At 33.9% G+C, this 26,224-nt stretch overlaps 1 protein-coding gene across 13 annotated transcripts in view; it reads right to left on the reverse strand.

Moving 5' to 3' along the window:
- Positions 1-26,224, reverse strand: part of Erc2 (ELKS/RAB6-interacting/CAST family member 2) — a 1,000,708-nt gene that overhangs the window by 617,545 nt on the left and 356,939 nt on the right. For all 13 annotated transcript variants that reach the window (XR_010050129.1, XR_010050130.1, XM_063257298.1 and 10 more), the window contains one exon: positions 18,592-18,759. Coding sequence is in view for 11 of the 13 variants with exons in the window: in XM_063257298.1 (XP_063113368.1) it covers positions 18,592-18,759 (168 nt within the window). In the remaining 2 variants the exon portion in view is untranslated. The remainder of the gene's footprint in view (positions 1-18,591; positions 18,760-26,224) is intronic.

Raw genomic sequence — 26,224 nt, forward strand, 5'->3', positions numbered from 1 at the left:
GACCAATAGCACAGCAAAGTTTTGGGAAAATAGAAACTCTCATTCTGATTTTCCAGGGATATAGTTTTTCAGGGATACCAGCAGGCCCATCAGTCTTATAATTCAATCTGTCTTTTGCTACCACTTTGGTGGCTCTTGGCAAACATCCTGCTTTCTTCTGCTTCACAGATTCTTTTGCCTCATGGCTTCTGCTAAGCACCTCCCTTGTCTATGGTGATACCACCCTCAACGCACCTAATCTCATCTAAGCCTCCCGTTTATGCTTTTCTCAACTTCTCTCTGACCCCGTGAGCTTTGTGGTTTTATATATAATATTCAAATATCTCAAGAAAACACAAAGCATATTGCCAAATTCACCTTCCATTCAATACAAATCTCATCCCATTCAATCATGGAAAAGCTCTCTGGAATTGAAGGAGACAAGTGACTTGGCTATCTAGTAATCTGATTCGAAAACAGAAGAATCTATTCTTGAACCATCTCTCTTCTCAATGCCCTGTGCTCTAGTCCCTACACAAATCCAAACAATTGCCTATAACGTTCTGAATGCTCATTCCTCCAAATTCAAATATTGAAATACTGCTCTTCAAAATGACATATAAGGAATCAGGGCATTTGGGAGGTGAGTAGTACTTCCTTATGACTGTGATTAGTGTGCTTACATAAGAGAATCTACTGATGTAGACAGTCTTTTCAACCACGTAAGAATGAACCAGAAAGTTGGCTTTCACCAGACGTGGACTCTACTATTACCTTGGTCTTGAGCCACCCAGCATCCATAACCATGAGAAACATACTTTTGTTGTCATCCAATTTCTAGGATTTTGTTGTAGCAATCTGAATGAACTATGACAGTACTGCAAAATCACTCTCTTCTCAATATTACTAGATCCAGGCCATCATTACTCCTTGTCAGGATCTACAGTGGCCTCAACATATGCTCTAGCTCCACATGGTCTCTTTAGGAATGTAAATCAGACCATCTACCACCTTGTTTAACTTCCTTCAACTGCTTCACAACATACTGTGCACATAATCTCACTTTCTTTAGTAGTCAACAAGGCCTTCAGTGGCCTGGTCTCTCCAAGCTCCATTTCTTCCACAGTCTTCTTACTCACACTGCTTAAGCCTCACAAGTTTTCTTTACAGAGAATCATAGTCTAATCTACCATACTTGCCATTAAATGGACCTTTCATATTTATTTGTTTTTCTCCTTTCCCATTCATCCCAACACACACTTGCAATACACTAGAATGCACATTCCACAAAAACAGGGACTTTTGCCTGCTTTGTTCATTACTCTATTCCCCATACTTAGATAATACCAGGCTCATGAAACACATCAATTAATACTTATTGAATGAACACATTTTTGGCTGACACAGAGCTAGAAAAACAAAGAAGGAGAACTCTAAACCAGGCATATTTCTGACTAAAACAAAAGAACTCAACCACTATGCTATATAGCCCTGTATCTGCATCTCCCTCATCTCTCTTACACGCACACTACACAGACAGACTGACAGGCAGGCACCCACACACACATACACACACACACACTCTTACACTTCAGTACACTCCAATCACAATGAATTAGTGACTCACTGAATCTTGGACTGGCCACACTTTTCACCCTCTGCTATTTCTTTTTTCTATCTCTTTTGTCATGTAACTGATTGTTGTTCTGCAGGGTATATTCAAAATATCTCTTCCTCTGTAATATCTATCTTGGTTTTATCTCCCAGAAGCACATTAAATCAAAGGGTTTGTTTGAGTCTTTGTTTCTGCATGTATTATAGAACTTGTTCTAGAATATTATTTTTGGTTATAGGTGATTGCTTAAACTTACTCTAATTACAGCAACTCTGCATTAACAAAATTTATTATAAGAAAGTCCACCAGAATCAGGTACTACCAACATCAAAAGACTGATTTAAGGAATATTTGACAACACTAATTGCCTTGGCATCTGTCAGTTTTTAATAAATATTATATACCACTATTATGTTAGTCTTAATGACATACGTGACTTCTTACTGGCAAATATATTAAGCATTAACACCATTAATGATTTCATTCTACTGATTTTTATATTTATAAGCACTTTAATTATTGTAGTCATCACTGTAAAGCATTATTTTGTCAATCAAATAAAAACTACAAGCTTAAGAAATGTACTTAATTTGATTTACAAATTTTTTTCCAGGTAGTACAATGCTAGGATAAAAGCTTTACATAATAATTTATCTCTAAAGGACTAGTATTTTGGCAAAGTATTATAAAGATGAAAATAAATGCAAAGCTAGATTCATTTTGCCATAGTGATTGGTCAATGTAATGTTTTTCTGGGCTTTGAAACATTCCAAACCTTTGTAGATTCCCTGGAATAATCCTTTACCTAGCTAGAGAGGTATTACAGTTTAGATCTAGGAATTTCCCCCAAAAGTCTCATGTGTTTAGAGGTTAAATTGCTTTGGGGAAGTGAACAGAATATGAGTGTGCTCTATTCATTGGAAATGATCCACTGAACAATTTAGAGATTAATGAGTGAGGAGGCAGGGCCTGGTTGAAGAGATGGTCACTGGGAGTGTGACAGGGAAGGGTATATAATTTCCCTGGCTCCTCCTTTCAGTCCCTGCTTTTGGCCACCAGACTCGAGCAACTTCCCTCTGCTCACTATTCCTCACTCACTATTCCTTTCTCCCTTGTAGGCTGCCAATTATGCATGGACTGAGACCTCTAGAACTGTGACTCAAAATAAATCTCTTTTGTATTATGAGTATCAGGTACTGTGCCCCAACAACAAGAAAATAACTAAGGCAAGAAAACAATGAACAAATATATACAGTGCAGAAGGAGGAAGAAATACAAAACAAGATGGCTCTCTTCTCAAGAAATTTAAGAGTCAAATTAGAAAACAACTCTAGGAAATCAATGTTAAATACTGTACTAACAGAACACAGAGGAGTACACATCATTATGGAAGTGCCTTCCAGGATCTAGAAATATGTGGAGAAATGAAGAGGAAAAATATGTCCAAAAATAAAGGAAAGCAGAGGAAATTAGCTTGCCAGAAACTTATCTACACCATTTCTGTAAGTAAACAGAAGAAATATTTTTAAATTGTTTCTGCCTTAATTCTCTTCCAAATCTCATACACATTAATGATTATCCTTTACTTTTTTATGTTTGTAAATCTAGTCTATGATACATCAAGGTAGCAGGATCCTGATCTTAGCTTTGTTGTATTCTGTCCAACATATGGTATTATTTTATAATCTACTTTCTAGAAAAAGAATAGAAAAACTAGCTTCCATCTTCCATACTGGGATTTAGATAAACTCAATGTACAAAACACATACTAGCACTCTCTTACAAGTCCATGCCAAATATGTTTCAGTACAGAAAAAAAGAATAGGAAATAAAATTAACAAGGACTGACACATTTCATCTTTTATATCCTTTTTCTCTTTCTAAAATATGTAACCAAAATATAAAGGATTCCTTGAGTCAGACTTATGCTTTAATAATCACAAAATACCTAGACTTAAGATTAATGGACAAATCCAAGCAGGCAAAGTAAGTTTCCTAAACTTCTGAACTAAGAATAAAATAGAAAATAGATCCCCTGATGACTGCTACTCACAAATGTGGGTAAAAGAAATGATGTCAAGCAAAAATCACATGGCCGTCATCAGTGCCTGACAGCCCAAGCCATTTTCAGAGAAGTTATCAAGAATTGACCCTGACTAAATGGAGTGAGTCATCTGCAGGGCCCTGAGAGCAGCCAGCTGCAAGTCTTACACTGACTGCCTAAATTGAAAAAAGATTTGGAAAGCTTCAATATAAAAAGCTTCACTATCAGGTTTCTCAATGCTTTCTTCTAGGGTTTTTATATTCAAATTATTCCCTAATAAAACAAAATAGAAAAAGTACAAAAAATTAAAATAAGACTTTTTCCTTTTCAAAGTGTACTTTGATTTGATAAAAAGTCTGAAATCATCTTTATTGACATCTTTTGAATAACTTAGCAGCTACATATGTATAAATAAAGTCCCTTGCGGCTTATCCATGGTCACTGGGAATGAAATTCAACGAGCCTATCTAGGCAACTGACTCATTTATTTTTAAGTAATTTTGACTTTTTATCATATAAATATCAAACATTTACAAAAGTACACAAAATAATATAATAAACTCCATGTACCCATTTCCCAATTCCAACAAGTATCTACGAACGGCTGTTCTTCTTTCACCTATAAGCCCACTTTCCTTCTTTACTCTCAAAAATTTTCGTTTTTTGTTTTGTTTTGTTTTATCAGATAGAGTCTTGCTACACACTTCAGGCTGAACTGGAACCCATGGCAATCCTCCTACCTCAGCCTCCCAATTTATATGGCAACTGGGATTATATCATTTTATCTATATATTACACCATTTTATATTACATCATTTATCTATAAAGATATATATTTCAGAACGTAGGTTCAGAAGATAAAGATTCCTTAAATTTAAAAATTTTATCATCTCAGCTGACAATACTTTTAAATTTCCCCAACTTGCTCACAATTTTACAATTTTGTTTATTTGAATTAAGGTCATAAAAGGTACATTATGACAGAGTAATGTTTTTCTTCTTCATTTATATATTCCTTTTCTATTTATCTATTTCTTTGAAAATTTTTGTTGTTGTTTATAAGTAACAACTCATTTGCTATGCTGGGGAACTCCTCATGATGGAGCTTCTTTACTGTATTCCCATGTGGTTGTTTGCTAAGTTCCTCTCTCTCATTTTATTTCTAACACAATTCAAATTTGTTTTTTTGGCAAGACTGCTTCATTGCACTGTTTTCTTTTAGGAAGTAAGTTAATATTTATATGAAGCTCAATCCCTAGATTTATTAAATCATTAGAGTTATAAAATGGTTATCAGTGCCTCCTCATCCATTAGCTAGAATATTTCTATGAGGAGTGTCTTTCCTTTGCTAACCCATTGATTAACAAAAGGTATAATTTATATACAAAAGTTGTAACAAATACTCAATTTTTCCTTTTATTCACCTGTTTCAAATTAATGAATTGATTTCATAAGGTCTATAAAAGGATTGTTAAAAATAGTTATCATTCTGAAGTCTTAATTTCAAATATATTTGATGATACTGGTGCTCAAATTCTGTGTCCAATGGGCATGTATATCTTATTTTCCCGAATCCTTCTGACATGACCTTTCAGTCTTTGCTAGCTTGCATGATTTCTAGCAAGATTCTCTAAGCATTATTCCCTGCATCAGATATAGATTAAGCCACTTCCACAAATGTCTCATGAAAAAATAGCATACTCTAACAGTAGGAATGTTCCTTGCTACAACATTGGTCCTATTTTTCTAGAACTTTTCAGGTACGTGGTTAGAATATGATTCAGTATGTGTATTATATACCACATATTACCCTATATTTTATATTAAAACATATTTATATTTAAGAATGAATAAATCATGAGTTCATATTCATATTTCCATTAAAATTTATAGAACTTTTGCTTAACTTCATCAATCTTGGTATTTCATTTGTTTTACACTAAAAATTCAAATACTAAATGACACCAACAGAAATATTTGTTTGCTTCATCTCACCAGCCAAAAATATAATTACTGAAAGTATCAAGATTTTACATTTCTTTTTGTCCTGTACGTACATTTGGAGTTCTCTGCTTTAAAAGTCACTTGGGTCTTCTCTGAGCAGTTATAACCCATTTAGACAACAGAGAGATGTTTGTTTCATTTTCCATTTAATATTTTTTAGGAGTTGCCTTTTAGGTCTTAATTTTTCTTTGAAATTATGGAAAATATTTTCACAGCTCCAAAATCAAACCTACAAAACAAGGAAAGCTAATATGTCCAGATTCTTTCCTTGTCCACCCAATGGCCTTCAGTAGTCACTAATTTCATAATTTTCCGTCCTTAAAAAATACATTGTATAGGCAAATGTATACATTCATACATATACAGAGCTTGTATAGAACAATGCATTCACACTTCAGGAAAGGAAAAATAGTATGATGTTTTTTCGAAAGATGGTGCTACCTTCTTATGGGGGGGTCCTAGAAGATGTTGTATATGGCAGGAAACCCACTGTACTGCCTGCCCTTAGACAAGAAACTAAAAATGCATGTGCTACAGTCTTAGTCACCAAGGTCCCCCACGCAGTAGTTTGCTGCACTAACAAATGTCTGGAAGCTAAGGGACACCACACTGAGCACCTCTTATAATTGTAGAGGCCAGAGCTAATTTATCTTAATCTCATGATTTTTCAATAATTTGGGTATTAAAATATTGATACAACTTTTTCTTTTCCTTGGTGTGTATACATTTTTTTGGTGAATTCTGTATATCCACAGTCTCTCAATCCCTTAGACAAATAGAACAGAACTCACTCTTTTCATCACCTTCTCTTATTTTTCTTTGACAAAACATCTTAGACATCCTACTATGTCAGTATACTAAGATATAGTTAATCCATTTCACAGTTTCATATTATCCCATTTTATGGATCAAAATGATATATTCAATGAGTCACATCCAAGTAGATGTCTTGTTTGTCAGACATTTGCTACTGTGACTCAGAGTGCAGCAAATTCTGAAATGAGTTTTAATTTTCACAGGGTGCTGTTCAAGTGTACTCCTAAAACTGAGATTGCAATCAAAGGTAAACATATGGGACTTGCTAGAGGTTGCCACCTTCTTTTTTGAGGAGGCATATAACTGCACTGTTACCAGCATTTTGCACTGTTACCAGCATTATTAGAAACACACACAATTTTTCTAACAGATGAAGTTTCAAATATTTAGGCTTTTGTCAATCTTTAAAATAAAAATGTAATTCTAATATGTTTTTCTATCATCTTATAGTTTTAATATGCATTTTTCTTATGAGGTGGAGCATTATAAATTAGTTATCACTAATATTTTTTCTGTGTAATGTCTATATAGCAAACCATAAGATTGTTGGCCCTGTAATTTTCTATTTTTCAATTTTTCATTTATTAGGCATATTAATTCTTTATCTAAAGCAAACCTTGAAAATCTGTTTTCTAAGTTGCTCTTTTTCTTTTATTCTACAATAAATTTTTCCACGTAAATATTCTGTCAGCAAATTTATCAATGTTATACATTATTGATATCAAATTTTGAAATGTAGTTTTAAAAGTTTTTTATCACATTTAATTTACAGGAGTTAATCTATAGTTTCTTAATACTAATACTAGCATACAGTATTGTCTAAGATTGGATATATCCAGTGACACGAGAGCACCAGTTCAATAGATCCAACAAGTATTTCTTAAGTTTCTGTATTACTGTCTGATATTTCTCTCAGAGCTCATATACCTCAGTGAAAAAGCTAAAAAGTCCTTTTCTTCATGAGTGTTATACTGCACGAAGTTCAATATTTGGATAGATAAATAAAAGTTTAAATACTGTAGTATTGTAATGAAATCCCCAGTAGACAGTGATGCCCCTAAGGAAGGAGATTCTACATGACCTTCTACATGACCTTCATTAGAGACTTTACCAAGAACACTTCCATGAAAATTCAAGGAATTGTAAGTGGAAAAGTCTTCAAAACAGAACAGTTCCTCTGTTTCTTCAGTTACTTTCATGGACTTTTCAGAGGCCCTGTTAGAGAACAGATCTGTGGTGACTACCCTTTTGGGTAAGCAACCGTCCACCCAAGTTACTTGTAGTTCTTTTTGACCTTGAATATCTTTCAGGATTGATAAATATTTTGCTTCAAAAATTATATTAGGAGTGGTAATACTGGTGTCACTTATTTTTTCATTACTTCTGCATCTTTTTTTTGTTTTGTTTTACTATCTTTTAATCTTTTTTTTTAAATTTTATTTAAGGAGAAAAGAAAAAAAAAGCAGGGAAAGGGTACAAGTTATACAGATTTACAGAAAAAAATGAACAGTAGGAAATCACTAGTTAATGGATTACATATTGTCATCTTAGAAATAATTGTTCAAGTCACAAAATTAAAGTTTGTAAAGTGGACATTCCATCAATGATACTGCAAACAGTTCTGTTCATTGATCCAATAAAACTCTGTGATATCATTTTCTATCTTACACACTTAAATATACTTGCAGTTATATAGTTTGGAGCACTTTCTTTTCCTCTCTTTTGTACCATGACTATTACACATTTTGGGTTTCATTGCTCCCACGGTTCTTATTACTTTTTTGGAAGAGAGTAAAACCAAATGTGACATAACAGAACAGAATCGGTCAAGTCAAAAGGGTGGACATAATAGATAATGTAAAAACATAATACAAGGTGATCAACAATGGTTACCATAATGCCTCCCGCTATCTCTAATAGAATTGCCTATATCGTTAGTTATAATACAATTGAACAAAACAGTAAAGAATAAAACCGACAAAACCAAAACATTGGAGACATTGTAGGTCTTCAAAAGTAGATAAAAGTCAACAAGAATGGGCGTCATAATGAATCTCATTATCTTCACAGCTGATGCCTAAACTTTCGAACCTGATACTATCCAGCAAAACAGAATAGGGGAACATCAGTTAAAAACCAGATGGTGAGAGTAATACAGGGCTTTAAATCAAGGTAATGAAAAGTCAAAGTGGGTTACTATAATATATCCTGCTATTTTTTTTCCTTTAATTAAAAGGATAAAGATAAAAAAGTAAATAATGGAGTGGAGATTGAGATAAAAGAGGGCATAACAACGAAACAGCGCAGATCAAAACATAACCATTTAAGCAGAATGCAAGTTTAACACCTAACATCATATATAATACATAGTAAATAATTTATAAATAACTTATTGGAGATCTAACATAAAAGTTACCAAAGTGATGTCATATACTTAAGGTCTATCTAAGTGACTATCAAATAGAGGAATTAATATATAAGATATATATAGACACATATCTCAAAGTTCAAACAAAGTTTAAGCTTTTCTAAATTAAAATGCTAATGTACCTACTTAATGTACCAAATGTACTCTTTGACTTTGGATAAGAGTGAGAATGAAGAACATAATAAATCCTCAAGCCACTCCCCACAGACAGCAAGGCCTTTGGCAGTTACAACCAACTACTTCCCATACTTCTCTCAGAAGAGCTATTGAAGATGTCACCTATAAGGCAAGCTGACCATTTTGACAACCAGTATTATTGGCACTGGGCTAAGGAGTCATACTCAGCAAATGAACAGCTAGACCCTCTTTTTTTCCTTCCTACATTTGGCCAAATCTTAAAGACACAAGTTATAATATCCTTAGTTTCAAATTTATAACTACCAAGTGCTATTGTAGAGCCAAACACTGTTCTGTTATAATCCTAAGGACTGAAGAAATCACCTGCAATTGAAAATTTAAAATAAATGCAGTAAAATAAATTTGATAAACTTCAAGACAGAAATTCTTGCAATAAAATCAAACTCATATGGTTAAAATGATTCCCATCTATATAATTTAGTAGCTCCAATTGTATTACTGCTTTTTTTTTTTTTTTTTTTTTTTTTTTTTTTGAGACAGGGTCTTGCTAGGCAGTTCAGGCTGGTCTTAGACTCACTTTGTAGCCCAGTTGGTCTCGAACTTGCCATGATCTTCCTACCTCAGCCTCCCAAGTGCTGGGATCACAGACAGGCGTAAGCCATTACACCCAGCTTTATTCCTTCAGTTTTAATAAAACAGGAAAACGAAAATAATGACTGTATACAATAAATATCAATTCAATCTAAAGAAAAAAGTTCACATAAAAAGGGTAAAATATTCTTACTGAAGTCTGCTATTTAATTTCTCTCTTTATATTTTAGTTTGCTGTGTAAATATGTATAGAGAAACCTAACTGCAGAAAATGTTAGCTTTTTTGAAGAAAGATGCAAGCGTCAGAAAAACATAATTGCAATGTACAGTGGTTATTTCCAAATGATACCCACAAAAGAAAAAAAAGTGGATGAAAGTACTCAATAAATTGTTTTCTATAAAATCCATTTTCTAAAAAAATTGAAAGAATGTGAGCTTGGAGGTCAGTGAGTTTTGTTGAATTTCCCTCCTCCTAAATTCTGTCATCTTCTTTTTCAAAGTGGCACATCAACTTCTCACAGACATGTCAGAAATGTATACTCTTTTCCTAAAAATCACTTGCTAGTAAGTAATTTACCCATGTATTTTCTAATAGATGACTGGTTAATTGGATGTTGTCACCTCCAATCACAGCGCATTACAGACAAGGCCTTTTTCAAACAGACTTATAACCTAACAAAAGTACTAATAATCTATTTCTTTTCTTTCAAAGAAAATAAAGAGCTCAGATTCCACATTTCAATACCCTAAAACAACAGGTACAGATTATAAAGGGATTTAATGTAGAAATTAAAATGATGCAGTTATCTTAATTACATGTTTGGCCATATGGGTCACACAACATCCCAAGGTGCTCAAGAGGAAAGGCCAGATTCTTTTGTTCTAGTATAAAAATAAGTTTCTCAAAATATGTTGACAATGTCTAAGACTTGGAAAGTTTTTGATTAAAAAAGGATTTTTGTTGGAATACTTATGAGATTTGAGTTGTAGTAACAATACAAAATTGAAAGCAGAATTACATACAAAATGAGTACAGTAAAATATCACTTTTTATTACAATGGAAAATAAGGTGTTCGTGGTTTTAGCCTATAAATTCTGTGTTGTCTGTTCATAAGCATTCCTTCGTGACCTTCCTCTGAATAGCCATTCTGATCTCCAAGCCCTCCTGCACAGAGTCATTTGTGGTCGGAGAACCCACATAATCAACATCTCCTAGGCTCTATGTTCTTCCTCTGTTTTATTGGCTTTTCAGAATTGACTCGCATACATGCATCACGTCAGTGTTCAGTTACAATGCAGACAATGAATTTTCCTAATCCATTTAGTGTGCTGACAGAGCCATGTTCACAATTTATAGAATTTCCTTTTAGACATCTACCTATTTCACAGTTCATTAAGACTCAACTGAACACCTGTGTTTATAAAGTCAAAAGTAATTTTATCCTAACAAGGTGTTAAGGCATTCTGAACAATAATAATAACAAATATACTTAGATTCTTGACCTACGAAACAAAATGATACGGACAAGTACTTGCACCATCCTTGAAGAATCCAGTAACTGCCACTGAACAAACATAAAAATCCTTTACTAAAAACTTGGGATGTTGCATCACATCACTTAATTCTTAAAGCAAGAGGATAGACAAGGCCACTTTGATGGGTTTACAAAGACAGAGAAAACCCTAAGTAGTTAAAGGAAGTCAAATATGGTCCCTTTACACAATTCCTTAACTTGCTATATATAGCAGCATTTATTTTCCAGCATGCTGAGCCTCAAAATGTCTGATCTTGGCTAATTTTTCTGTGGCCCTAACATTTTCATGTCAATAATAAAGAGAATCAAAACAAAACCCACTGATATAGAGGAGAGGAAAGTGTGTAGTTTTGCACTACCATCTCCATACTCTCAAAATGGAAAAGGAAAAAATAAAGTACAAAAGTAGTGATCTCAAGAATGACTGTGGGTCTCAACTTTTTGTTTTCCTATTGGTAATAAACCATTCTGCAGGCCCCCCAATTGTGGCCACCATGACAGTTACTGCTTTGCAAGTTTATGTCTTTTTCTTGTGTTAGAGCATTATCAATAAAAATTTTAAATGATACTCTTTCCTGTCAAATAAAAAAAAAAAATTTAATGTGAAGCCAAAAGGGGGATTAAGTGAAAAAACACAAACAACACAAAAGCTTACTTTTTGTATTTTTTTCACCAAATTCCTTTACTTATTAATTTTAAAAACATTCATTGCAAGTCTTTAAAGCAAAACAATGCACCCTAGCTGACACTGGGGTAATGTGAATCTTAAAAGTTAGTCTTGTCAGATTCTACTAATTTGTTTTAAAAAGCTCTGCAATTTTAAAGGTAGTGATTATGTGGGGCAGTAACAAAGGTCTATCTTTAAAAAGACATTTAAATATCATCCTTTGAAGTGAGTAACAATACAGCTTGCCAATCAACCACAGAAGGAAGTTAAAAGGAAAAACAGATTATAGTTAAACAGGAAAGGATCACTTCCTGGAAATTCTACCTTATACACTGTGACAAATGTGATTTCCATGCATAAAATAATGTAAAAAGTAAAACACTCCTATGCTCCAAACCTATGGGTCTTCAAACAGTGAGTGGTTCCGTAAGTATTTGGAATTTTCCACAAGGCCCCAGAGAGGATGCTCCTAGTTCCCCAATCCTTGGAGGCCTTAGGGTATCCTACACCCTGTCACAATGGCCTCTGAACCCTAACTTATAGCTTCACCTTAAAGCAGGGCAAAGAGCCCATTTCAACATAAATAAACAGGAACAAAAACACAGAAAACTTGTTCTTTATCCATTTAAAAACTTCTTCATAGTCAAAAATTTGGGTTTTATGATTCATCTTGAAAAATGACAGCCCAAGTTTACTCCCTGGTCATGTTATCACACTGAGTCATCTGTGACTCAGAGACTGAGACATGCTGCCACCTCCTCCTCCCACCAGCACCTTATACAAGCTCTGTAGAAAAAAACTCATGCCACTTCTGTTAAAAATCCACTTAACTTTTTATATTGCAAATGAATAGCATGTGTGTCATGGAAAATCAAGAGCACCTGGGTCTCTACCATTAGAAAGAACATAGCAACGTTCATTCTTCTACTCTCTGTATATAGTGTGCACATGCATACATAGCCACATATATTCTTAAATAAACATCTTTAAAGAAATAAAAACTAAATTTTTATAATAAATTCCTCATAATATACGGGATTATAGCTTTCCTGAAAAATAGTAACCTCCTTAACAGTCAGCAATATCTTTCAGGATTATGGCCATAGGGTACTATCATAGCCATAATGTCATTATGAAGATTTAAGCTCCAACTATTCATCCTTATTTGCTTTCTTAGGCAGTACAGGGTTGGGTCTTACAACTGAAATCATCTGTGAGGACACTTGCCACAAAGTTCGCTGGTAAGATTAAATCAAACAATACACATCATTAGCTCCTTGACACAAGGGATCCTTCAATTCATAGATATTCACATTGAAAATACCACATTTTGGTTAAAAGAGCTCAAAATATGGGAATCCAGGGACCGTCATTCATCATTAATTTACCCTGAGAACAATACACACCCTCTCTCTTAATAGGAGCAAGAATATCAAAATTTCTCAGATGGAAATCCAGAAATACAGTTAAGTTTCACATAAAAAAAAACCTCAGTTACAGAATCTATAACTCAGTATGGTAGCCATAGATAATTAATAAATGCTGGCAGTAAAATTAAATTAAAAAGGTCAAGACCTATCAGCTTCTGAAATTATAGGTATCCTTTTTGTCCAGTACCTTGTACATCACAGATGCTTGATAAAATATCATAAAATGACACCTCACTGATCTATATAAGTTTGACATAAAGTCTATGGGAGAAACAGCCAAATGAAGCATTTTCAAGCAGATGCAATAACTCCTAAAATAATGAAATAAATAGATCATAACCCGATGAATACAATTTCCTTTTTCAAATAGAAGAACTAAATGGCTTGAGTGTGACCTCAAAGAAGATCTGCTTTAAGCAAAGTCAAAGTAATCACCTTTACAATATGAGTCTTCAATTACAAAAGAGATAGACATTTTAAACAGTTTGCAATATTTAGTCTTCAAAAGAGCTAAACATTCATCTCTTTGAGTCTTCTCTACTTTCTCTGCTTTTAAAGAACACAAGGAAGATTAAATCAATTAAGAGTTTGAATGGTGTTGTTAGTAACTAGTGATAATGAAATCACTGGGAATTTATAGTATCACCTATCAGTTGTCTGGCATTTATCCATAAGTCCAAAGAGTGTTCAATGAGGGAGGGAACCATAAATGCCATCCAAAAATACATATGAAGTGAAAAAAATGTATAAAGTCCATAAGGCAAAGATCAGTAATGTGAAGTTGCTGGAAATGCTTTCAGGGCATCTGCAAACCACCTGAAAATAGATACACATTATTGAGTATTTGTGTGCGTATGTGCCAATGTGAATTTTTCTGGGGAGAGGGACCTATAGGTTACATAAGTTCTCAACTGTATGGTAAATTTTTTAAATTATGGGTCCGTTCTATGGAGCTATAGCACCCTAATCTGCACATGTTATCCCTTGCCTGCATGAACATGAAAACCTTACACAGTTTATTAATTAAGAAATGCTTGAGCACTCATTTTTACACAAGTGGAAACCTTCTCTGACATATCTGGAATAGGACTTAGTATAAAAACAAGCACCGGGGGGCTGGGGATTTAGCTCAGCAGCATAAGCGCCTGCCTTGCAAGCAGGCAGTCGTGAGTTCGATCCCCGGTACCGATAAAAAGGAAAAAGACAAAAAAAAAAAAAAAAAAAACAAGCACTGGGTACCACAGTCCTATAATCCATCTTCTAAGAAGTACACACAAGAGCTGTCACACCTGAAGTTTGGAAATCATGCTGCCTTGGTGAAAAATGTATTTGACCGAAATCAGAAACAAATCTCTTAAGCTGGGAAAGAACAAGTAGATGGTCACTTTAATAGTACTTTTATCTCTGCATAATTCTAAGACATTAAAAAGTGACTCAAATATGAAAATCTAGGTTCTATAAATAAACATATCAAAAATTTAAGATTCATAAAAGCTAAAACAGAACAGATAAGAAGTGATAATTTACATTCGACTTGTCCAAATAGCCCTGAAAAAAATGGGTAATATCAATAATAAAAATAACATCAATGGCAGAGATAATTCAAGGATAACCCTTTCCTATATACAAAACACTTCTCACACAGAAGTGCCAAGCTGCCACAATGACTCCAGTTTAAAGAATGAGGCCCAGAGGCTGCAGAACCTCACAGTTGGTCTGCATCACACAGTTAAGGAATAGGGAAGCTGATGCATTGTCTACACAGCTCCCACTTCTGAATGCTGTGTTCTTTAATATTTTCCTGCAATGGAAAAATAAATGCTGTAATTTTAGCCTTCTTAATTTCTGGCTATATCAATAACTGTTCATTGAAGTTCAGAAAAATTAAGGTGCTAAAAAAAAGTCATTCTTATTCCTACTGCTGTGGAATTCATGTATGGCTGGATGAGGTAAGCTAGTGTGTAGAAAACATGAAGGGCAGTACCAAAGTCAGAAATTTAGCCTTGGGGTCCTTTGAAGCTATTTTAAAAAGTAAAATGTTACGTTAAGAGATATGTGGTATAGCTGTATATAATTATTATTCCACTGATTTACTTCACACATGTCAAAGAGTGGGCATTTGTATAAGTTTAAACAAATCAACTCAGAGCCAAGCTACATATCCAGAAACTCAGACAACTTGCCTGCCCTCTCTCACTCCACGCTTCATCCTACCACCTCCCAAGACAAATTCCCTAGTAGCAAAAGCCTTATTTACAGAGATGACATCTGCCATTTACATGATATTTTAAAAGAGTAACCAAAGCCAGTTGATGGCACAAATATTGCAGAGAAACTTCCAAGAGTCTCCTTGGTCTATAGAGAGCCCTTTTCTAATTTGAGGAGAGTTGTCAGAATAAGCCAGGAATCACTGCCGGAAGCGATCACACGTGTCCTCTTCTGATGATGAACACTACGTCTCACACTTGAATTTTAGTTCAGCTGTTCAGCTAGGACACAGCAAATCTCATCTCCTGAATATTCGCACAGTAATGCAACACAGGTGAGGCAAGGAGATTCTTATATTTAAAGTGAAAAAAAAAATCACTTTAAAGGACTGCATTCTACTCTGCTTCCAAAAATCTCTCTGCTTATTATCCAATTATTAGAGCTAATTTTGACTTAAGCTGCATTTTCTAAGTGACTGACATCATTAGGTTAATTTTCTGTTCTATTTCTGTATACAAAGACATATTAAGAGAAGAAAAAAGGCAAAAGTACATTCCTCAGATATTTCTTGCTGATAAAATCATTCTTCTCACAATCCCTACATCAAAGCAGAAAACTCAGAAAATCATCTCCTTTTCTCTGCACATGGAAAACAATTTTTTTCTACTTAAAGGCATCATTTCTCCACCGGGTCATTTTAATTACTGAGGGTGGGCTAGAAGCTAGTTACATAATGTCATACTGTCTTTTTCATGACATACATTTAGATCTAAATTGAACTACATTTATATTACTTTGAGAAATGTAAAATATAAGGAGGGAAATAAGAAAAGGGAGAAGGGCCAGTGACCACAGAGCTGCTCAGTGTAAGGGAGTAAGAGAAGACGCTTTCTTTAACTGACTTTCTCATTGTTGTCTCCCGAGAGGAACCATCAAGAAACCAGATTGCCCATTTGGCTACACAGACTGCTCGCAGGTCAAATTTCCTCCTTCCCAGCACACAGAAGCCAAACTGTACCGATTTTATCAGAAATCCTGGCATTATTGATAATTTAAGATAATATAAGGGTATAATCAGTTATATTATGAAGAAAAATTTATACTCTCAAATATAAGTCAGCAAACTCTGTCCCCATTTAGAATAAGAGAGCACAGAGGACTAGGTGAGCATTCTCTAAGGCCCACAAATCCCTCCTGCTGCAAAATCACACTGTTACTGGCTGAGAAACTTTTCCAGTAAAATGTCAAACCATAAATAGTTATCAGCTTTGTGCACTACATAATTTCTGTCACAACTGCTCATCAGTTGGATGAGCACCATGAAAATATTGCTGCACCAAGAAAACAGCCAGGAAAAAAAAAAAAATAGGTGAATGGGAGTGACTGTGTTCTAATAATACTTTATGTTCAAAATCAGGCAGAGGACCAGATATGGCCAACCAGTTATAGCTGACTATCCTAGACAAGCATTAGACGTGCAAATGTTCTACAGCTGTGCTGTTGGAAAGAGTAGCCACTGGCCACATGTAACTAATGGCAAAATTCTTGAAACATAGTCAGTGTGACTAGGGTACAGCATTTTTAAATGTCATTCAATTTTCATTAACTTAAATGAGAATAGTCAGACAAGGCTAACAGCTAAAGTATTCCATGGCACAGTTCTAGTCACTATTCACTAGCCATGCCCCAACTATTAGCAAGGATTGAATTTTTGCCTTAATAAACAAAATGTCCATGCCTTAACATTCACAACATCTAAATTATTTCTTAATTATGAAACAGCTACATCATTGAGGCCAAAATGTAATTTTGGTTTGAAGCAGTGTAATAGCTACCTATTTATTAGCTGATGCTCATGTGTATAGCGACTGAGTTAGGCCCAAGAACTTTCCAACCTGAAACCTGGTTCCTTGTCCCTCTGGAAACTGTCTGCATTTTGACTGAGGGCACAGACCTATTAAACATTTCCATTAACCACTAAGGCAAATCCAAACCTCTCTGCAGACCCAGAAATATCTATGTGTAAAGACAGGATCCCGAGAGGTCAAGACAGAATATCCACGTCAATGAAACTGCCTTGTCCAGAAGTACTCCACATAACACACTGCCTCAACACAAAAATCAGGGACATCTGGCACATTCCTTGCTATATTTACGATGCTCTGACAACTGTTTTATTTATGCAACAACTTTCTTATGTTTGCATTTCTTAGAAGACTCAAGAGATGTCATTCAATTAGGAAAAGCAAGATAACAGTACAATAACATATTTTTTGTTCTTCTAAGAATGAACAAAACAGTGTTTTCTTAAAGAAATTCACATAATACTAACTTTCTTTAGTGTGTAAAAGTATCTCTAAAGTTGGGGATAGTGCCAGCTGGGGATTTAGCTCAATGGCATAAGCACCTGCATGGCATGTGTAAGGTTGTGAGTTCAATCCCCAGTACAAAAAAAAAACACAACTTCACATTTTGGGCCAGGGGTTTAGCTCAGCGGCCTAAGTGCCTGCTTGGCAAACATGAAGTCATGAGTTCAATCCCTGGTACAAATTTTTTAAAAAAGTTGAGGATAGTCCCCAAAAACCCTTGGAGCTATGAATGCCAGGATACAGACCAATACAGATGATACACAGAAAGGTTAGTTACTGGCCATTCTAATTATCACTTTTGATGAAATGAAATCATTCCAGATCTAATCCTGATCTGTGATTTTCAAATCCACAAAAGCTAAAAAAAAAAAAAAAAAAAAAAAAAAACTGGTGTTGGGAGGTATCCAAGCGTGACTCAGATTCCTTTGGTGGCACATCCTGACACCCAACTAACAGGAAGCAAATTGCATAGTGTTTTGTTTTGTTTTGTTTGTTTTGCCTTTAAGAATCATTAGTGAGGTAATATTTTTCTACAGACATATTCACATATTTGCCAATGGGATACTGTTATAAGCTTGCCAGAAGTGTTGTAAAAACTGTGACATATACAAATAATCCCATTTTTCCAAAATCCCAAAACTCTGACTTCAAAAACACATCTGGCCCCAGAAATTTTGAAAAGAAGTCTTCCGAAGCAAACTGTTCATGTGGAATATTTCTATCAGTGCAATGTTTCTGCTGTCCAGAACCTGGGATGATGCCTTACCTCAGTCTGCAGGATGGCAGCCCTCTGTTCTTTGGCAGTAAGCGACTCTTTAAGCACTTCAATGTGTTGCTTGCAATCCGAATTTTGATTGCTAAGAGTTTCAAGCTTTGTTTGTAAGGCAAGAAGTTCTGACTCCTTCTTTGAAAGTTCCTGCTTCAGTTGATCAATCTGTGAAACAATAAAATTGCAAAAAATAAGAAGACATTATCCCTACCCTTTGCATATGACTGCTGATTTCTTTCATTGTTCTATAACCAGCAATCATGAATTCAAGAGAACAAGCCATGAATTTGGATAAAGAGATGACCTTGGAAAGCACCCAGTGTTAGCAGTCTAGAGGAGGACCTATTGGAGCAGTAATATCCATCTATTGCCTTCCTTCTCACCAAGGCCCTAAGCTCACAATGAAATGAGTACTTTCTAATCAACTCTTAATCCATGTACCCTCAATTCTACTACAACCACACAACCACAGTTCTCAGGAGAGTGACAAGGGAGCTAACAAAGGTAACTGACCAAGACATAACACCACAGTAAAGATGACCAACAAGGGACTCATTTGACTAATAAAAGTCCTCAAAAAATTGGATGTTTTTGTTTTGCTTAAATTCTTCAAAGACACAGAAGATCATAAACTATACATGAGGTATAAGGAAAGGGAATAAAAGAACCATAATTCAATTCATTAAAATAGCAAAAAAAATCCCAAACAAAAATTAAAATCATCCATGCCCCATGTTATCTGTACTCCTTTCCCCAATTTAGAAATAATTATTAGTTTGAATTTTAGGCTTATCATTTCTTCTCTTGTGTTTTAGGTTTAATATATATTTCTGTAACCATAAGTAACACATTATTTTGTTCTGCACATTTTTAAACAGTTCTGGTTAAAATCCATATAGAGAGAATTCATTTCAGTGAAGTACAGTATTCCATTTTAAGGTGTCACCACAATGTTTTGTCCATTTTGTATTGATAGATATTTAAGTCTGTCCTGAGTTTGGAAGTTTTTCTTTTTTCTATTATAGCACTGTTATAAATATTTTTATACACATCACCCAATACACATAGCAATCATTTTCTTGAGTGCCCATCTAAGAGTTAAAGTGCTAGACCATACAGTATGCACATCTTAATCTAATTTCATTAGCTAAGGTCAAATGTTTTCCAAAGCAGTTATATTAATTTGCATGACAAGCAACGTGTAAGTACACCAATCACTCTACATGTCTATCAATATCTTACATCCTCAGTCTTTTATACTTTTTCCAATCTGATATATCGAGTTATACTAGATAACCTTTGAGGCAACTCTCAACAAATCCTTCCTACTTGTACACACACACACATCAATACTCCTGACCAGAGTTGGAGCCCATTTAATCTCTACTGAACCTGTGCTGGATTACAAGGTTGCTTCACCCAGATGAACACAGTACAGCTGTTTCTGCCTAGTCCTTAAGAAAATGCATGTTCAGCTAGCTCCCTCTCCTGCAAGTGAGTCCATGCTTTAAGTCCAGCCACCGTGGTGCCCATGCTGTGAGGAAGCCCTTACGAGCCACACGGAAAAGTCATTCAGAAACACAGACAGACTTGATGATAATGGTGGCCCTTTTTTCTTATACCAAGCCTTAAAAAGAAGAATTCCAAAGCATGGTCATTCAACCTGATATCTGTTTTAGCTTTTTATTCACATATAGAAAAGGAGTTGTGTTTTATCTTCTTAACCAACATAGCAGTTAGACCTTTACAGTCACTGTTTTAGGATTCAGAAATTTCTCTTTCTTTACAAATGTACATGAGATTTTTAATAATGAATGTTGTCTGCTTCTCTTGATTTATAACATTTTCACTTTTAAAATGTTATTACAATGAACTACATGGATGGAATTTTAAAATACTAATCTACTTTTTTTATTAATAAGAAAATCTTATTTATCCATAATGTATTATATTTTTATATGTTACTGGGTTCAGCTTGTTAATATTTTGTTAAGATTCTTCATTTATGTTTATAATTAACACTGGTCTGTAATTTTCCTATCTAGCACTCCCATTTGTCACGCTTTATTATTGACTAAGTCATCATTCCTTGTTTTAATGTGTTCTGAAAGGGTTTGTGTAAAATTGGAATTCTTTCCTTAATGTTCATTGGAAACTAACAGAAAAACTATCTACAGCATATATTTTCTTTTTCCAAGAAAAATATTTACTACATCCATTTTTTATGATTATAGATATAGTCATGTTTCTAATTAGTAAAGTCAATTTTGATAAGTTTTCCCCTGTAAGAAATTTTCATTCCATATATATTTTCACATTTGTTTCCAGGAAATGTACATAAGACCCATTTATCTTTCATATCAATGGCATCTGTAGTTATGCCTCCTTTTTTCACTCCTAACATTACTTATCGTTAACCTCTTTTTCTTGATGAATCCAAGTAATGCATGTTACATTGAATAATCAAATCAAAAGAGCCTATTTTGGCTGTGTTGATCAAGCAGTTACATTTTCTATTTCATTTTTTTCTGCTTTTATTTTTAAATTATTTCCTTCTCTCTACTTTCTTTGGGTTTATTTTATATTCTTTCCCTCACTTTGTAAGTTGGATGCTTATCTCACTAATTTTCAACCTTTCTTATTTCTTATGTAAGACTTAAAAGTACAAATTTTCCTGTCAGCATCATTTTAGATTAGTCCCTGTAATTCAATTTGTAGCATGGACATTATTATTTAATTCTAAATATTTTCTAATCTCCATGTTATGGTTTAGATTGAAAATGTCACCCCAAAGCCTCATGGACTTAAAGCTAGTGCTTTTGGAAGGTGAATAGATCATGGGGGCTCTAAACAGAGAATTTATTCACAGATGGGTTGAGAGCTGACTTGCTGCTAGGTGGTGGGCCCTGGCCGGAGGCAGGTCACTGAGAGCATGACCTAGGAATGTGCAGCTCCTTCCTTGATTCCTCCCTTCTTTCGCTTCTTCCGACCGCCATGACCCCCAGAACCTTCCATCATGTTAGTTCTGCCATGGAATCAGGTGACAAAGACAATAACTAAGAGCCCACATAAACCTCTCCATTAAGTTGTGGGTGTCAGACATTGTGTCTCAGCTGTGAAGAAAGTGACTAAGATACTGTCATTACTTCCTCTATACTCATGAATAATTTACCAGTATAGTTCTTCATTTCCAAATGTATGGATATTTTCATGTTTGCGTGTTTTTCTTTTTCTACTTGCTTTATAAAGAACATGATCTATTTGACAATAACCATTTAAAACTTGGTGTGTTTTGTTTTATGAAACAGTACTTGGTCAAATATTAAACAGACCTTGTATGCTTGAAAAGAATATTCATCTACCAGCTCTTGGATGCAATATGTTATAACATGCACAGCATCACATAACACTTTAAATTTGGTAGTTTAAGTCAGCATAGTTAGAGTTTTAAAATCTACTTCATCAGTTGATTGCTTAGAGCAGTGATGGAAAACCTTTTAGAGATTTCACTGATAACAAACTGCCTCCTCTGGCAAACATGCCACATCTTTACCATCCTGGCTTATAGGATGAATTACAACCATCTGCTATATGGAGTAATAGTCAATTTCTCCTTTTGATTCTGTCAATATTTTTAGCTCTAGAAATTGTTCTTAAGTCTATAACAACTTTCTCATGGTTAATATTTGGCTAACATGTCCCTTTACTTTTGTATCTTTAACTATTGTAGATGCCTCCTGTAAACCCACATTCTTTTATTTTATCTTGATAAAATTAAGTAAAGCATCAACTACATATTTATGATTTAATTCAATTATCTTGTGCTTTCTATATACATTATCACTTTTTTCTTTTTGTATTAACTTGTTTTGAATGACTTTTTTGTCACTCTAATTTTGTTAATCATTTAAAAGTCACACTGGTTTTTTTTTTTTTTTTTTTTTGGTACCGGGGATTGAACTCACAACCTCATGCTTGCCATCCCCAAAAGTTACACTTTTGTATGCATTATTTTTAAATTTTGTCTAGTTCTAATATTTAGACAGTTACTCTGTAAAAAATAATGTTTACTTTTTAAAATGGAAAGTCAATATACTGTTTATCATTTCTCTGAATATCAGGATCTTGAGACATCTTAAATCTAGACACCACTTTCTTGAAAAACATTACTGTTATCATATATTTTAGTTCTTTCTTATTTTGTTTTTTTCAACTCATTATTACATTATTAGTCTTTTTGAGACAAGGTTTAACTATGCAGTTCAGGCTGGGTTTGAACTCACTTTGTAGCCCAGGCTAGTCTCTGAGGCACAATGATTCCTCCTGCCTCAACCTCCTGAGTGCTGGGATTATAGGCATGTGCTTAATATGCTCGGCTTAACTCATTACTACTTTTGTACATTCGGTGTTTGTTTAAATTTTACTATACATTCATTACTATCTTTCCTTATTATTCATTGTTGTAATTCAGACCACTAAGATTCTGTTTTTCCCTGAAATGCATCAATTCTAACGGGTTAATAGCCAAAATACATAAAGAACTCATATAAATGAAATAATACAAAATTTGCTCTTTGTATAAGCCTTCTCTCACATGGCATACTTTTCACATAGCATACTGATTTCAAGATCTATCCATATTGTAACATATACTCATTCTTTTTATTGCTGAGTAATATTCCACTATTAACAATATTCAATATATTAACTAGTATTAATTTCTTGTTTTTTTTAAATTCTGTACCATGTTTATTCTTTTATTGTTTTGTAAAACAAAAATATAAATAAAACCATAAACACAAAATTATGTCCCTTTATATTACTTGAATAATGAAGTATATGTAGTAATTACTTACTCAATATTTATTGAATGGATAAGTGAATGTATTGTCCCACAAAAAAAAGAATAAGCTACATTTTATTTATTCACCTACTGGGCAACGAGCATTTATATTATTCTCAGATTTTGACTATTATAAATAATCCCATGAACAATAATCATATTCACCTCTAGGTACACATATGTTTTTACTTCTTTTGAGTATACACCTACAACTGAAACTGTTGGAGATAATATAACTGTATGTTTAGCTTTCAGTGTTTTTCAAAGTGATGGTACCATTGTAGCATTATGCATCCCAATCAGCAGCACATAAAAGTTCCAGTTTCTTTACTCACTCACCAATAACATGTTTTAAAATTATAGTATTCTAGTGGGTGTGAAGGCTATTTCACTGTGGTTTTAATTTGTACGTCTCTAGTGACTAGCAAATATCATGGTTTTTTGGACATGATGCTTTTTTTGTACAAATGTTCTAACTACTGTTTAAGACTGTCCCAGATGAAAATAGATTGATAATAGGAATTTGTTCTGAAGTCCTGCATCACTTTCATTGTTTGTTTTTGTTGGTTATATTCTGTTCTGTTTCATTTGATTTTATTATGTCTGGTCATGTGGACAGCTATTTTGAAGATAACAGGAGGCATTATTATAGCCACTGTTGATTTCCTATTATCTAGTTTTGAAATCCTGTATCACTTTCACTGTTTTGTTTTGGATGGCTTTATTCTGTTTTATTTTCTTTGGTTTTATTTTCTTAAAACAAAACAAAAAATAGGTTGATTTCTTTTTATTGTACTTGTGATACTTTGGGCTTCCTGAATCTACAGATTTATACTTGTTAAAAATTTTGGAAATTTTTGTCTTTTCTCTCGTCAAATATGGCTTCTGAATAGTAATCTTCCCCACACCATCTCTACTTTATTATAGAACTCTGATTATATTTACCCTAGACTTTATTCTGTCTTTCATGTATTTCAACTTGTCTTTTAGGTTTTCTTTGTCTTTTAATTTCTTCTACCCTATTTCCTACTTTATTAAATCACTCTTCTACTGTGACCACTCTACTGTTAAAATTATTCATCAAACTATTACATTTGTTATTTTCCTACTTCTAGACATTTTAATTGGTTATCTTTAAATCTGCAAGATTTTTAGTCTCCAAATCTTTCTTTACATTTTGAACTCCTTTTATTTATTTAAGCATACGTACACTGTCATAGCCAAATTTCTGTTGTTTAATTTATTTTTTTTTTTTTGTGGCCAAATTTTTAAAGTCTTCACTTTCTAGTTCGGTTTTTGTTCTTTTTACTTGTTACTGTTTATAGGAACATTTTTTTTCTTGAGACTTAGTGATCTTTTTCTTTCTGCTGTGCATTCATATTTTTTTGAAACTGAATTTCAAATATTACATTGATAGATTTTGAGCTTTACAATGAACGTGCATCATTCAATGCATTTGCCTCTACAAATACCTGGCAACAATACCAACCAAGGACTCCATTAAACACATTACTTATTTTAAGCTTTTGGTTCATCTCATATAGAATATCCATCTCAGAGCCAACTAGGATTATAAATTCTCAAAATTTACCTTTTCAAATTTTACTTGGCTCCAAGTTTAAAATACATTTTTTTTCTCTATCTTTTTATTGTAAGTGTAGGATAGAGTACAAGTATGGGAATTTGCCTTCACAGCAATGGCATAACTGTCTGGGACCCCTGGGTCATGTGGTGGCAGGAGCAATGGCTCCTATTACGTTCTCCATCTGAATCATCCCAGCCCTCTTATTCTTTTCTCCAAAGTTGTGTTATTATGACATCCATTTGACATCTATTTCAAGGCCATCCATCTGACAAAATGGCAATAGGAATAAATAAACAAGCAGTGTTCTACTTAGAACATGAGCTGCCTGCTATGGCTTGGTTCTGACACATGAGATTATTTCTAAGCCTGTGATGCATAAGCACATTTTAAGATTAAAGTATTTTAAGAGCCAGGGACTTATCTCAGCAGCACAAGTACCTGCCTGGTAACACAAGGTCGGTATGATCCCTAGTACCACAAAAAATAAAAAAGATTAAATTTTTTAATAAATATATTTCAGTTTGCATTTTCTGTTGATTCCATAAACAAAAACTGACATAAGAGTAATCAAGCTACTGATGAAATAGTTGAGCATGAACTGAGCTTAATAAAGAGACTACAATTTTCTTCCTAGAAAATTGAGTATGATAGGAAATCCTATTTCTACAAAGTCAAATTATAGAAGAGAACAACAAGGTTTCACTCCACTTACTAAATCTGAACTAGGTTAGTAGGTCAATGGAAAACGACCTTGAGAAAGATTCTGGCTCTGTTTAAAAGTTTACTTGGGAAAAAAAATCATGATAGTTTAGCACTGTTTTTGTGAAAAAAATAAACACTGCTCAGTGATGTGTAATTCATGAAACACATTACTTCCTTAAGTGAATCATAAGCCCATGGTCATTTCTACATGGAACAAAAGTAAGAAGTTCTCTCATATTCAAACAATAAGAATGAAATATAAACAAAAAGAGAAAAGATGAGAATTAAGGATTGCCTAAAATGATACAAAGAAATTAGACCCTGTGCTGATTAGCATGCTCAGCATTTTTCTTAGGGGGATATGGCTCCCAAATCATATCCAGTTGTATCTGAGAGCACAGTATATAGTTCACTCTACATATGAAACTGACTCATCTGAAATTATAACCTAACAAACTTTCAGCTCTGCATGCCTAAGCAAGGGTGATATTCATAGTTAA

This window comes from Cavia porcellus, unplaced genomic scaffold (assembly GCF_034190915.1).
Source record: "Cavia porcellus strain 051 isolate PalLab524CR breed Dunkin Hartley unplaced genomic scaffold, mCavPor4.1 scaffold_10, whole genome shotgun sequence".
NCBI lineage: Eukaryota > Metazoa > Chordata > Mammalia > Rodentia > Caviidae > Cavia > Cavia porcellus.